The sequence below is a fragment of the Prorops nasuta genome, unplaced genomic scaffold (assembly GCF_024137725.1).
Source record: "Prorops nasuta isolate Cenicafe-Biocafe unplaced genomic scaffold, Cenicafe_Pnas_1.2 PNAS00018, whole genome shotgun sequence".
Classification (NCBI taxonomy): Eukaryota; Metazoa; Arthropoda; class Insecta; order Hymenoptera; family Bethylidae; genus Prorops; species Prorops nasuta.
This window is the reverse complement of record NW_027116815.1, coordinates 1191060-1206044: the sequence shown is the minus strand read 5'-3', so window position 1 is coordinate 1206044 and position 14985 is coordinate 1191060. Positions and strand designations below refer to the sequence as shown.

Genomic DNA, 14985 nt, shown 5'->3' with positions numbered 1-14985 from the left:
TAAAACATCTGCATGTTATAATAAATGATGTTCTGTTAAACAAATGTCTGCATTTATACTATTTATAGTTCCCGCTTACATCTGACGTGTATAACGAAATTTACCGAGCTCAGACGAAGTTTTTTATAAGTTTTTTTAATAGTGTATAGACACTGTGGAAAATTGATCGCCGTCTTTGAAATTCGTAGAGAAAGTACGAAGTGAAGTTAACTGAAAGGTCACCGAATCAATTTCCTATGGTGTATGTAGTGCACAGTAGGAAATCAGTGGAAAATTGAATCGTGTATGGTTCAGCTAGCTTCACTCTGTAATTTAACATGGAAAATGATTACTATACACTATAGCTGAAAGCACACACGATTCAATTTATAGTTGTAGTATATACATACGAACGAAGCAAGCGAGTGAGTTAGGTGCGCGAAGTAAAAGCAGAGATGAAACGGGAGATTGCTCATGGCATTGTCCTAAAATAATCCTTGCCGGTAGGCGGCGCTGATGTTTGTTAGAAGTCGAAAATTCCATAAAACCACTAACGTCATCTGTCGGACGCGAATGGAAAGCACTTTGTTAGGCACACACACCATTACTGTGGTGCGAATGCGTGTGCAACCTCCTTCGGTTACCATCGCTCAGCTTCGGACATCTTCGCTATACATCGAGTTCGAGAGAGAACGGCATAGTTTTATCGGATCTCTCTCTCCCTCTCGATCTAACTTTCGTTTAGCCGAAGAGCCGAGTAAAATTCCTTTTCGTCCTGCTAGGCCAGGCGATAGAGCATTTTTGCATGACATAATACTAACAGCAAACCGCCTGTGCGATTATATAGAAGGGGGTGCGTAGATTAATGGCTATTTTAAATCTCTATTGACTGGCCTATTGAGGCTTCTGCTCTTAATCGTTGCAAGCATTAACACACACACATGCGTGCAACTACGTTAATTATTAATTATCAACATATTATAATTCTTCGCAGGGTCAAAACTATTCTTAAATTTAAAATTTCTATGAAAGAATGACAAAAATATATTTTTCTAGGAAGGTAATTTTTTCGAGGTACCTTCTCTCCTCTAGATCCATTGCTTTTTGCTAAATCAGGGGCACCTCGCGAAGGCTATTGCAATGGTCTTGAACGGAGCAGAGGCTATGTTTGTTCCTTTTTGCTTGATTTAAGTTTTAATTTATTTTTAATATACAAATAATTCATATATATTTAGAAAGAAAAAGGCAAAAACGAACAAAACTCATTGCGCGTAACTCCGTTCCTGAGCATGTTTGCTCTTACCCCCTGGAAGGGAGGGGAAGGGTAATAAAATTTGGAAATGGGAACCTGAAAAAGAAAGCCTACCTATCACCGAAAGCTATAACGCCTACCTATAGTACGCAAAGCTAAAAAGCCTACCTATATCGAAAAGCTAAACCTGAAAGAAAATACACACGCACGCAAAATATGATAACACAATTGAAGAACCTGAAAAGAAAACACACGCACGCAAAATATAATAACGTAAACGAAGAACCTGAAAAGAAAACACACGCACGCAAAATATAATAACGTAAACGAAGAACCTGAAAAGAAAACACACGCACGCAAAATATAATAACGTAAACGAAGAACCTGAAATGAAAACACACGCACGCAAAATATATTAACGCAACGAAGAACCTGAAAGAAAAAAACACACGCACGCAAAATATAATAACGCAATGAGAACCTGAAAAGAAATCCTGCCTAACACCGAAAGCTATAATGCCTACCTAAAACGCAAAGCTAGGGGGCCTACCTATATCGGAAAGCTAAACCTGAAAACACAAGAAAAAAAGAAAAATATGGTTTTAACCGAAGAAGGACCGATTGGAAGCTACCGGTAGCTTCTCTCGGTCATTCTTAGGTTAAATAAATAAAATCCACAGTTTTACCCGTGGGACTCACTCGTTCGGCGAAAATCCAACGATGGTCGAGCTGCAGTCTGCGGGAGATGACGACGATGACGGAAACGGCACTCCCGATATTTAAATAATTGTATTATTTCGACGCGGCGCGACGCGCACTTTTTAAACGAGACTACATACGCGACGCGGATATTTAAACAAATTAAAAATCGCGGACGCGGAAGATTAAAAATTGCACTCGCGACGCGAAAGTTTCAAACTGTACTGCGAAAAATCGGGTTTAAAAATTCACTCCGCGACGCGGACGTTCGATTCGCGCACTTACACCTCAAAGTGAGGTCGCCCACTATAACAAAAAGAAACAAAAAGAACTCCATGTTATTAAATTCTATCTATTTGATTGTAATTGGATGTTTATTTCTAGCTTGAAAAGAAAAATAATGTACTTACAGGCTATGAGAGTCCTTGAGGCTGTTGCCCTTGGCCGCTGCATCCACCAAAACGATGCACTACCACAACACTCGCGCCGCGCACTGTCTTTATTTTCGATTTTTTTTCGAACGTAAATACTTTAATTTTAATCACACTATGCATATTTCACTATTGTATTCATTTAATTAAACCCGCACTGCGAAAAATATCCTCAATTAATGAATCATTTTTCATTATAACAATGGTTAAGTTTCGTTAATATAACAAATAAATTCATCGATTTAATAACGAATAGTTCATTACGTACTAAACTATTCGTTAAATGAATCAATGTATTTCTTATATTAACTCACTTTTTTCATTCTTATAACAAAAACTTGTTCAATTATTTCAGTATTTTATGTGGGGTATAATTAAAGAATCACAATAATAAAACTACACTTGTGTGATTAAAATAAAGTATCTTTAATTATTATTATTCGCGAATAATTAACTGGTTGTCGATGATTACGACGAAAAAAAAACCGGCGCGCGCGATTCACCGACAACCACCACGTGTAGATTCGGAAACTGAACTGCCACTTTTGACAAGCAACGTGCTCGTCCAGAAGTGACGTAATCGAATCTGATTGGCTGGAGATTTGGCTACGCCAATCAGTGCGATTACTGACTTTCGGTTTGGATGATTTAAAGATGGGAGCCATTTTGGATTTAAAATGGCGACTGCTGATTAATTATCTGCATTTTTATAACCAATCAGCGATCAGCATTCTAAATTCAGCAAACAATTAAGCATTAAGCGTGTTTAGACAGTTTAGCACTGTGATAGCGCTGCTTAAAATTAAAATGCGCCATGATTGATCTCGAATTAACAGAATTGACCAATCATAATATAGCGTTAAGGTATTTGGATTGCTAATAAAAATGATTTTCTTAAAATGAAACCAGGCTAGCAATTGGCTAGTTTTACTGGCAAGTCCATTTAGGCAGACACTATGCAAAAAGTATCAGGCAAACGCCGCATAAAGCTAAAATTATTCTTAATTTTGTGGCTTGTCCTTTCATAGAATGAAAAAAGGCCTATTTATTCTTAAAGGGATCCTTCAGGCTCTCGTCGTAAGCCGCAATAATGAAAAGATGAAACGACTTGAATGTTAATCTACACATAACGTCGTATCATTGCCCAAAAGTTTCAACTTAATAGGTGCTTTCGAGGATTCCCTTAAAAATAGACAGAAAATAAATTTTATACATAGGCCAGGCGATAGAGCATTTTTGCATGACATAAATACTAACAGCAAACCGCCTGTGCGATTATATAGAAGGGGGTGCGTAGATTAATGGGTATATGTTTTTCACTCGAGTTTCGTGTCCGGCTAATTGTTATAAACCATTTAATGCCAAAAAATCGCATTTTTTTCAGTTTTTTGCTTGTAACTTTTTATCTAATGGAGCAATCTTAATGCCCCCGCGAAATAAAATGTAGAGCATTAAAATACGAAGAGATTGCCGGGTCAAAAGTCCTGATCGGATAATTAGCAGCGGGGAAAAATCGGAAAAACCGGAAAATTAGGCGTTTTTTCAAAAATTCATAACTCGGCCATTTTTTGAGCTGGAGCACCGGGCTTTTGGGAAAAAGTAGAGAATTGTAGGTAGTTTATGTGTGCAAAACCCTATTACTGTGAAACAATTACTTTAGTCATAGCAGCAGTTTGAATTTTCGAGAGCGCGATTTTCGAGCGAGGCTGTATGAAATTCTGTTGGGGTGATTTTAATTTTGAAACCAGATTTGAAAAGTTGACATCGTGCCCTACAAAACTGCAATTTCAGTTTTTCGATAAAATGCTTGTAAGTGGGTGAAAAAGCTACGTAAAGTCGGCGAAAAACGGCCGAGCGCGCATATATCTTCCCCGCCGCCGCCGGTCGGTCCTCCACTCCTCGACCGCGCGAGCGCGCTCGGCCGTTTTTCGCCGACTTTACGTAGCTTTTTCACCCACTTACAAGCATTTTATCGAAAAACTGAAATTGCAGTTTTGTAGGGCACGATGTCAACTTTTCAAATCTGGTTTCAAAATTAAAATCACCCCAACAGAATTTCATACAGCCTCGCTCGAAAATCGCGCTCTCGAAAATTCAAACTGCTGCTGTGACTAAAGTAATTGTTTCACAGTAATAGGGTTTTGCACACATAAACTACCTACAATTCTCTACTTTTTCCCAAAAGCCCGGTGCTCCAGCTCAAAAAATGGCCGAGTTATGAATTTTTGAAAAAACGCCTAATTTTCCGGTTTTTCCGATTTTTCTCCGCTGCTAATTATCCGATCAGGACTTTTGACCCGGCAATCTCTTCGTATTTTAATGCTCTACATTTTATTTCCTGGGGGCATTAAGATTGCTCCATTAGATAAAAAGTTACAAGCAAAAAACTGAAAAAAATGCGATTTTTTGGCATTAAATTGTTTATAACAATTAGCCGGACACGAAACTCGAGTGAAAAACATATACCCATTAATCTACGCACCCCCTTCTATATAATCGCACAGGCGGTTTGCTGTTAGTATTTATGTCATGCAAAAATGCTCTATCGCCTGGCCTATGTATAAAATTTATTTTCTGTCTATTTTTAAGGGAATCCTCGAAAGCACCTATTAAGTTGAAACTTTTGGGCAATGATACGACGTTATGTGTAGATTAACATTCAAGTCGTTTCATCTTTTCATTATTGCGGCTTACGACGAGAGCCTGAAGGATCCCTTTAAGAATAAATAGGCCTTTTTTCATTCTATGAAAGGACAAGCCACAAAATTAAGAATAATTTTAGCTTTATGCGGCGTTTGCCTGATACTTTTTGCATAGTGTCTGCCTAAATGGACTTGCCAGTAAAACTAGCCAATTGCTAGCCTGGTTTCATTTTAAGAAAATCATTTTTATTAGCAATCCAAATACCTTAACGCTATATTATGATTGGTCAATTCTGTTAATTCGAGATCAATCATGGCGCATTTTAATTTTAAGCAGCGCTATCACAGTGCTAAACTGTCTAAACACGCTTAATGCTTAATTGTTTGCTGAATTTAGAATGCTGATCGCTGATTGGTTATAAAAATGCAGATAATTAATCAGCAGTCGCCATTTTAAATCCAAAATGGCTCCCATCTTTAAATCATCCAAACCGAAAGTCAGTAATCGCACTGATTGGCGTAGCCAAATCTCCAGCCAATCAGATTCGATTACGTCACTTCTGGACGAGCACGTTGCTTGTCAAAAGTGGCAGTTCAGTTTCCGAATCTACACGTGGTGGTTGTCGGTGAATCGCGCGCGCCGGTTTTTTTTTCGTCGTAATCATCGACAACCAGTTAATTATTCGCGAATAATAATAATTAAAGATACTTTATTTTAATCACACAAGTGTAGTTTTATTATTGTGATTCTTTAATTATACCCCACATAAAATACTGAAATAATTGAACAAGTTTTTGTTATAAGAATGAAAAAAGTGAGTTAATATAAGAAATACATTGATTCATTTAACGAATAGTTTAGTACGTAATGAACTATTCGTTATTAAATCGATGAATTTATTTGTTATATTAACGAAACTTAACCATTGTTATAATGAAAAATGATTCATTAATTGAGGATATTTTTCGCAGTGCGGGTTTAATTAAATGAATACAATAGTGAAATATGCATAGTGTGATTAAAATTAAAGTATTTACGTTCGAAAAAAAATCGAAAATAAAGACAGTGCGCGGCGCGAGTGTTGTGGTAGTGCATCGTTTTGGTGGATGCAGCGGCCAAGGGCAACAGCCTCAAGGACTCTCATAGCCTGTAAGTACATTATTTTTCTTTTCAAGCTAGAAATAAACATCCAATTACAATCAAATAGATAGAATTTAATAACATGGAGTTCTTTTTGTTTCTTTTTGTTATAGTGGGCGACCTCACTTTGAGGTGTAAGTGCGCGAATCGAACATCCGCGTCGCGGAGTGAATTTTTAAACCCGATTTTTCGCAGTACAGTTTGAAACTTTCGCGTCGCGAGTGCAATTTTTAATCTTCCGCGTCCGCGATTTTTAATTTGTTTAAATATCCGCGTCGCGTATGTAGTCTCGTTTAAAAAGTGCGCGTCGCGCCGCGTCGAAATAATACAATTATTTAAATATCGGGAGTGCCGTTTCCGTCATCGTCGTCATCTCCCGCAGACTGCAGCTCGACCATCGTTGGATTTTCGCCGAACGAGTGAGTCCCACGGGTAAAACTGTGGATTTTATTTATTTAACCTAAGAATGACCGAGAGAAGCTACCGGTAGCTTCCAATCGGTCCTTCTTCGGTTAAAACCATATTTTTCTTTTTTTCTTGTGTTTTCAGGTTTAGCTTTCCGATATAGGTAGGCCCCCTAGCTTTGCGTTTTAGGTAGGCATTATAGCTTTCGGTGTTAGGCAGGATTTCTTTTCAGGTTCTCATTGCGTTATTATATTTTGCGTGCGTGTGTTTTTTTCTTTCAGGTTCTTCGTTGCGTTAATATATTTTGCGTGCGTGTGTTTTCATTTCAGGTTCTTCGTTTACGTTATTATATTTTGCGTGCGTGTGTTTTCTTTTCAGGTTCTTCGTTTACGTTATTATATTTTGCGTGCGTGTGTTTTCTTTTCAGGTTCTTCGTTTACGTTATTATATTTTGCGTGCGTGTGTTTTCTTTTCAGGTTCTTCAATTGTGTTATCATATTTTGCGTGCGTGTGTATTTTCTTTCAGGTTTAGCTTTTCGATATAGGTAGGCTTTTTAGCTTTGCGTACTATAGGTAGGCGTTATAGCTTTCGGTGATAGGTAGGCTTTCTTTTTCAGGTTCCCATTTCCAAATTTTATTACCCTTCCCCTCCCTTCCAGGGGGTAAGAGCAAACATGCTCAGGAACGGAGTTACGCGCAATGAGTTTTGTTCGTTTTTGCCTTTTTCTTTCTAAATATATATGAATTATTTGTATATTAAAAATAAATTAAAACTTAAATCAAGCAAAAAGGAACAAACATAGCCTCTGCTCCGTTCAAGACCATTGCAATAGCCTTCGCGAGGTGCCCCTGATTTAGCAAAAAGCAATGGATCTAGAGGAGAGAAGGTACCTCGAAAAAATTACCTTCCTAGAAAAATATATTTTTGTCATTCTTTCATAGAAATTTTAAATTTAAGAATAGTTTTGACCCTGCGAAGAATTATAATATGTTGATAATTAATAATTAACGTAGTTGCACGCATGTGTGTGTGTTAATGCTTGCAACGATTAAGAGCAGAAGCCTCAATAGGCCAGTCAATAGAGATTTAAAATAGCCATTAATCTACGCACCCCCTTCTATATAATCGCACAGGCGGTTTGCTGTTAGTATTTATGTCATGCAAAAATGCTCTATCGCCTGGCCTAGCAGGACGAAAAGGAATTTTACTCGGCTCTTCGGCTAAACGAAAGTTAGATCGAGAGGGAGAGAGAGATCCGATAAAACTATGCCGTTCTCTCTCGAACTCGATGTATAGCGAAGATGTCCGAAGCTGAGCGATGGTAACCGAAGGAGGTTGCACACGCATTCGCACCACAGTAATGGTGTGTGTGCCTAACAAAGTGCTTTCCATTCGCGTCCGACAGATGACGTTAGTGGTTTTATGGAATTTTCGACTTCTAACAAACATCAGCGCCGCCTACCGGCAAGGATTATTTTAGGACAATGCCATGAGCAATCTCCCGTTTCATCTCTGGTAAAAGCGCTGGTCTTTTTAATGCGATTCCTAAAAGCATCGAAAAATTATGGGAAAGCCATACCTGGCGATTACTGTTCTTTCGGTACTACCGTAGTACATTCGGATCACGAACGTAAACGTCCACAATCGTTCCTCTACCTCGACTCAAGTTTCAATTCTATAGTTCACGTAACATACACCATTTCTGATTATATACAATATGTGCGCAGTAGCGTTGATAGCGTCTCCGTGAACGCACCTCTAGCCTTTACTCCTATGCACTATACAACCCTATGTAACTTCCAAAATCTCCATAGCAACACGAATGACAACTGACTTACTGACTAACAATGCTTATGAGAAATCAAGATCCGACTGATCCACTGATCCAGTAGAGCAATTCTGTAACTTTTACCGACAAATTTCGATAACGTTAACAGGATTCCTCACGCGAGCTTTACCGACAGTACAAGTCAATAAACAATTTGTTTAATAAAAGTCAAATGCGAAGCAAATTGCAAAAACGGGCTTCTTTATGACAAGGTGCCAATTCTAATGAGTCAATCGAGCTTAAAAAACTCAAATCGGATGAAGAATAACACTGTACCACTGTCCCGCGTTCTTGAAGTGGAAATAACCAAAAGTAACCTCTCTTCAAGAACGCAGCACAATGGTACAGCGTTATTTTTCAACTAATTTGAGTGTTTTTAAGTTCGTTTGACTCGTTAGGACTGGCACATTGTCCAACAAACGCCCGATTGTTCAATTTGCTTTGCATTTGAATTTTATTAAACTAATTGTTTATTGACTTCAACTGTCGATAAAGTAGGCGTGAGGGATCCCGTTAAGTAGAAGTTAACGATAACTATCGGTATATACGTGCAATGATAAATGAATATCTATATATATCTTTTTCGGTCCGTACCGAGTAGTACATACAGACACAGACACCAAAAATTTTCATTAAAGTTACAGAACAAGGGGTCAGAGCAGCGACGCTGGACCTCTTTTTCCTCTAGCAAGGGGATGATTCTTTAAAAACCCTTGAAAACCCTCAGAGGGCTCAGACTCTCTCATTAATTCTCATAAGATTTCGTTCTTATAACTGTTACTCATGCATACTTCTTAACTTAGATATTACTCTTACGCTTCGATCTCGTAGTCTTAGCTCTATTGTATTTTTCATGACAACGGAAATAGTCATCAGAGAATTAAGTCATGCGTATTCGAATAACAGAGTTCAGTTAAAGTCTATTTTTTGAACTTACTGTTCGACCTAGTGTCATCTGTATTATCAACATTTTGTAAAAACTCATTGTACAAAGTGATAATAAATCAACATAAAAACATTCATCAAATCTCATCAATCATTTACCATCTTGATTCCAATCACGCATTGTGATACGAACGGTATTGCGAATCTACAAAATTTCAACAAACCTTTATATCTAAAAAGGACAAAATCGTGAGTCTACGTCCATACATACAAACGAACCAAAAGGAGTAAAGAAGATTTAGCCAGGCCGCCTTACCAAGACGTAACATCTACTCCATTTCAGTTTATTCCGTAATCAACTGTCGTCGTATTTGTCAATATAGTCGAATCCTCGGTATTCCATTCAGTATTCACGGTCAAAATTTGTATCAAATTAATTGTTACATTTTGCTATAATTGATGTATTATTTAACTTTTGAAAAATTTATAGAAGAAATATATATAACAACGTGGTAATTATTTTACTCAATTTAAAGGATTTTTTTAAATTACGTGATGATGATGATGTCTTTTCTTTTAAACCTACTCTTTTACACACAGGATGTTTTTCTAACGGCGGTTACATTATATACGTCCAATCATGTCTAAGATTTTACTGTCGTGTTGCCTGAATGTATTGAAAGAAATAGTAGGGATAATAATTAAAATCCATTATACTTACTGCTTACTTAAAATTTCATTGTATAAATAATTCATTTATACAGTTTTATCAGTAGTACAAGTATTTGTTATAATTATTTGACTCAAAGAGGATTTAATTCATCTTTCACTGTGCTGGCATTATACAGTAATAAAATGGAAAATTATTGTCTATTGAAATTAATTTGATAAACAAATAATATTAAACCCATATTTGATAATTGAAGACATGCTACAACCTTACCAGTTTTGGAACAATACTTTTAAGTCAATCATTTCATTTAACTGTGACAGTAAATGCTCTGCAAAATTGCAAAATATAATTTGCATATATTTCATAGCATGTCAATAAGCTATCATAATTTCCTTAATTTTTAACATATATAGTCTAGCTTAGATTACGCATAGGAAAAAATTTCCAAAAATGTGTACATAACAAATATTGAATGTAATTAAACAAAAGCAACGTTGAAAATAAAGAAATTGAATTAACAAGTGATTAAGAAAATGAATGATTATTGAAAAATACTAACTATATGTATACCCATTGCATCCATTTCAGTGGATATTTATAATCTTCATTAATTTTTTTGCTATACTACTCTTTAAAGTTCCTCATTGTAATGAACACTAAAAGAGTGTTTTCATGTCTATGCTGTAATTTATCAATTGAATAGATCTCTTGTTCCTATATTGTGAAATTATTCTTAGCTATAAATTATAAATTATTGATAAATTATGCTCATAATCGTGATTTAGTCAGATGTAAAATTAATCATTTTCACGTTTAAATACGCTACGAAATCATGACAGTGTTACATTTTAATGGAAACTGTTATTAAATTGTTTCATCAAATATTTTTTTTTTTAATAACACTTTCATTTTACACAGATAATAGAACAGAAGAGGAGTAATAATATTATATAGTGATTAAAATTAAACCATGCATTGCTTGCATGAAAGTATAGAATAATTTGTTTTCTTTCGTGCAAAATTGGTTCATGATTCCGTTAAACTCGAGCTATCTTCATCCCACTCTGTAGCAAAATCTGCTGTCTTATTATTGATCTCGCTATTTTTATTAGTATTAGTAGTGGTAGTAGTAATAACATCTGCTGAAGTAGTATTAGCAATTTTGCAACTGTTAGTAGCGATTATAGTAGAATCTTCTTGTTCAACCATATTTTCTTCAGAATGTTCTTGTTCTTGTTCTTCTACCTGTTCTTCTTCTTCTTCTTCTTCTTCTTCCTCCACCTCCTCCTCCTCCTCCTCCTCCTCTTCCTCCTCTTCCTCCTCCTCTTCTTCCTCTTCTATTATCATAACTGCTTCTTGATGATCTCCGCTACTATTACTTCTATCGCTGTTATGCTCTTCATCGTATTCTACGTATTGTATTACTTCTTCTATCTGATCAACTGCACAATCTTCCATAATTCTCTCGGGTTCCTCTACTACTTCTCTAGTATCCATAATTTCGTCAACTTCTTCTACTTCCTCTTCCACCTCCTCGACGACTTCTTCAACAATCTCTTCCTCTTCTTGATTTACGGTAATATCTTGATATCTCTCGATAATATCTTGATATCCTTGTCTCTCCTCACCACCATGTATGTATACAATCATTCCATCATCAGTTCCTTGCATAACAATCTGTTCGTTCCCACAAATATCTAATTGTTGGGGTTGCTGATGAACTTCAGTTTGATCTTGATATCCATTTCCGTCTATAAGCATTATCATCGGTTGGCCTCTTAACTCTCCTCCTGAGAAATCTTCAGTGTGCGAAGAAGCATTGTTAAGATCCATATCTGGAATGCTGTAATCTGTCATGTTAGTGTCACTGGTTACCACTGACTCCGTAGCTGGTGCATTATCACCAACGCTAAGTGTAGTAGTTTCTTCACTGTCGCCAACAGCTAGTGATGCCGCAATCCCACTTGCCACATGGCTTAATGCTTCAGCTTCCGATGAAGGCTCCAATACAGGTGGCTCCCTCAAATTTTTATGGGCACAGTTTAGATGGACCTAAGTAATTAATTCAACATAGATCATTATGCCTATTTTCATTTCAATATTATTTCCCTTACTAGTTGTTTACCCTACCTGCAAATTTGCAGCTCTGACATAGGTTCTACCACAGTGTGGACAACGATGGCCGCATTTGCCCTCCGTGGCTGAACCATGACCAGAGTTTATTTCGTGCGTAGTTAGCTCTATAACGTCTTTGAAAGTTCGCAAACACCGACCACATTGAATTTCCTCAGATGAAGATAAAGCATGTCGTGAATCTGGTCGATGATTATGGTTGATTTGATGCCGGACTAATAAAGTTTGGGACAGTGCTACGTAGGAGCAGAACTGGCATTTCGGGAAAAACATGCTTTTCGGCGGTGGAACGTTGTGCTTCGTGTATAAATGATACATAAGGATGTTGCGTTTTGTTGCTTTGTATCCGCAATGCTCGCAGACGCGTGGATCAAATTTCTCACCATGAACGTCCTAAGGGAAAGAGTATTAATTAAAAAAATGTTTTATATTTATTTGTGTTTTAAACTACTGAAATTGAAGCAATACCTGCATATGCCGACGGAACATGTAATAGTTTGAATATTCCTCATCTATGTCGCATTTAGTACATTTCCAGGGTCCTGTTTCACAACCATCAAGACTTCCATTGACTTTCCCGTCGTTTTCTTCCGGAAGGACGCTCGACATTAAATGATCTGACTTTAACACCACATAAGACACTTTAGTTTTACTAGGACCACTGGGTTCTAAAGATTTTGATTCTTTTTGCATAATTTTTAGACGAATGTTTTTATTATTTTTAACCAAATGAGGATATTTCTTAAGAACTTCTCGAATAATCTTTGCATGATTGGCAATGGATTCATCGATATTGGAATTTGACGGGCTTTTTGTCTTCTCTGGGTTTTCCTTCTCCTCTAGACTAAAACGAACTTTTTTGGTAGGTGGTGCCTGATCATTATGGGACATCGCCTCTTTTTGAGATGTCCAGTCATCATCCGAATTGACTTCTTTCGAGTTTTTATCCTGCCCTTCCTCATCTTCATCTTCGGTTGTATCATTTTTATTGTAACCATCCGTATCAGCAAGATATTTCCGCTCTGGGGTACTTCTTTTTGATTTATCGGAAGCTTGAACGATAGGTTTCGTATTATATGTAATATCATCGAAGGAAGAAAATACGCCTAAAGCAAAATCTTCCGCCTCCGGAAGATCAAAACGCGACGGTCCTGGGGTACTTTCAGATTGTTTTGATTTAAACGGAGATCTAACATACGAGCCAACTTCGTAGTCGGATGGTGGCCCGGGTGAGCGGACGTCCAACTTTCTCTTCCAAATAGGTAGTCTAAATGATTTTTTTAAAATATTTATATTTAAAAAAATTTACCGCATAAAAATTATTAGAAATAAAATTTTGTACGTACTTCCTTCCTGGTAAAGGCTGATTAGGAAGAACTGTCTTTTTTACAGTTGATGGTGATTTAGTTACTCCTATTATTGGTCTGCCAGGTAATTTTTGTGGATAATTTTGCTGAAGTGAATTGGTATTGAATTGAGCATCTAGTAATTTGGTTAAAACAGTCATATTCATCTTCTGGGCAGTTCTGTATAATGCATACTGCTCTGAAGTCCAATATTCTAATTGTCCAGTGTACATGAAACTAATATAAAGAATAAATTAGTTATTAACAAATACAATTATCCTATTAGAAAGTCTATAATATTAGCTTGTTTTACTTAATAATTGATTTGACACATTCATATGGCATATCGGAAGGCATCACAATAACACCATCAAAATTTTCATCATTCTCTTTCTGTTGACGCTCCAACTGTGTAAAATAATCTGTGCATGTTGTAATAACCAAGCGGTGTGCCTAATGATTAAAACAGATTTATATATAAGATATATTATTAAAACATATTTACATATAAGATATATTATTAAAACAAAAATGAAAAATCAAACAGTTTTTTTGCAGATTTTAGGATACATAACAAGAATTATATCAATGCATGTATTATTACCTGTACCTTAATATTACTAGTAGGAAATTTTATAGTAATATCAAGTAATTCCTCGCCGAAATATAATTGCTGAAGGCGTTGTAAAAAGAAGGTACCCCAATTGTCTACCTTCACCTGCTTTAATCCTCTTGAGGGTAGAGTTTTCTCTTGATTTGTTCCCATTTATATGTTTTTAATGGTCTTCTTTGTTCAAATTTGTTGAATTAAATAAATACGACCATACTAATGCCAGGTCAACTGCTTGTCTAAGAGAAGCTGCCTGTCAAGATATATATATATATATATATATATATATACTTATACACATATAGGTGTATATAACATATAAATTATAAAATGATTTAAACAGATCATTTTATTGTTAGAATTTGAAACTTGTTGCCAGCCTACTTGACTGTACATATACACTCTACATATAAAAGATTCCAAATCTCTAATGGAAAATAAAAAAAAGATTCAATAGTAATCTGAAAAGGACTACAATAATTATAGTTCTCCATTTAAAAATATATGTGACTACAATTTAAAAGCCGGAAAGTCAAAGCGGGAAGAAAACTTCCTAAATCACATATAGAAAATGCGAAATAAATATAATTTATTAAAATATTCCACATAAGAATATTGAAAGCTGGACTGCATGACGCGTCATGAACACACATAAGACTCTATCGTCATATACATATTTTAAAGTTGAAAGATCTTGAAATTATTTTCTTATTAATTATTAATGACTTTAATCATGTTGCAGCTTAAATTGCACATACCTATTTAGCAATAGTTTAATATTTGTCTACTCAGCTCCATCTCTTAAAAAATAATTTAATACACAACTGAAATTCAGCTTTCCACTGTGCGAACTGACTCACAGATGGAGCTTTTAAAACTTTAAGCACTAATTAAAAAAAGATGTAGATGATAAACCCCTCACTAGGATCATCATATACTCTCCTAGCTTTTGATTGGTTC

The 14985-nt window shown here is 36.0% G+C and overlaps 1 protein-coding gene across 3 annotated transcripts; it reads right to left on the bottom strand.

The window, feature by feature from the left end:
• Positions 1–9771: 9771 nt before the first annotated feature.
• On the bottom strand, positions 9772–14877 carry LOC136779833 (centrosome-associated zinc finger protein Cp190-like). 3 transcript variants are annotated; one of them, XM_066737705.1, is made up of 7 exons: positions 14784–14877; positions 14020–14278; positions 13729–13868; positions 13416–13652; positions 12538–13336; positions 12067–12462; positions 9772–11988 (listed from the first exon to the last, which is right to left on the bottom strand). In XM_066737705.1, the coding sequence occupies exons 2-7, from the start codon at positions 14179–14181 to the stop codon at positions 10963–10965; spliced, it is 2760 nt and encodes a 919-aa protein (XP_066593802.1). In that variant the 5' UTR covers positions 14182–14278; positions 14784–14877; the 3' UTR covers positions 9772–10962. The 3 variants fall into 3 exon arrangements, with proteins under 3 accessions (XP_066593802.1, XP_066593804.1, XP_066593803.1); XM_066737707.1 differs by having other exon boundaries at positions 14026–14278; XM_066737706.1 differs by lacking the exon at positions 14784–14877 and having other exon boundaries at positions 14020–14772.
• Between the last annotated feature and the right edge of the window lie 108 nt (positions 14878–14985).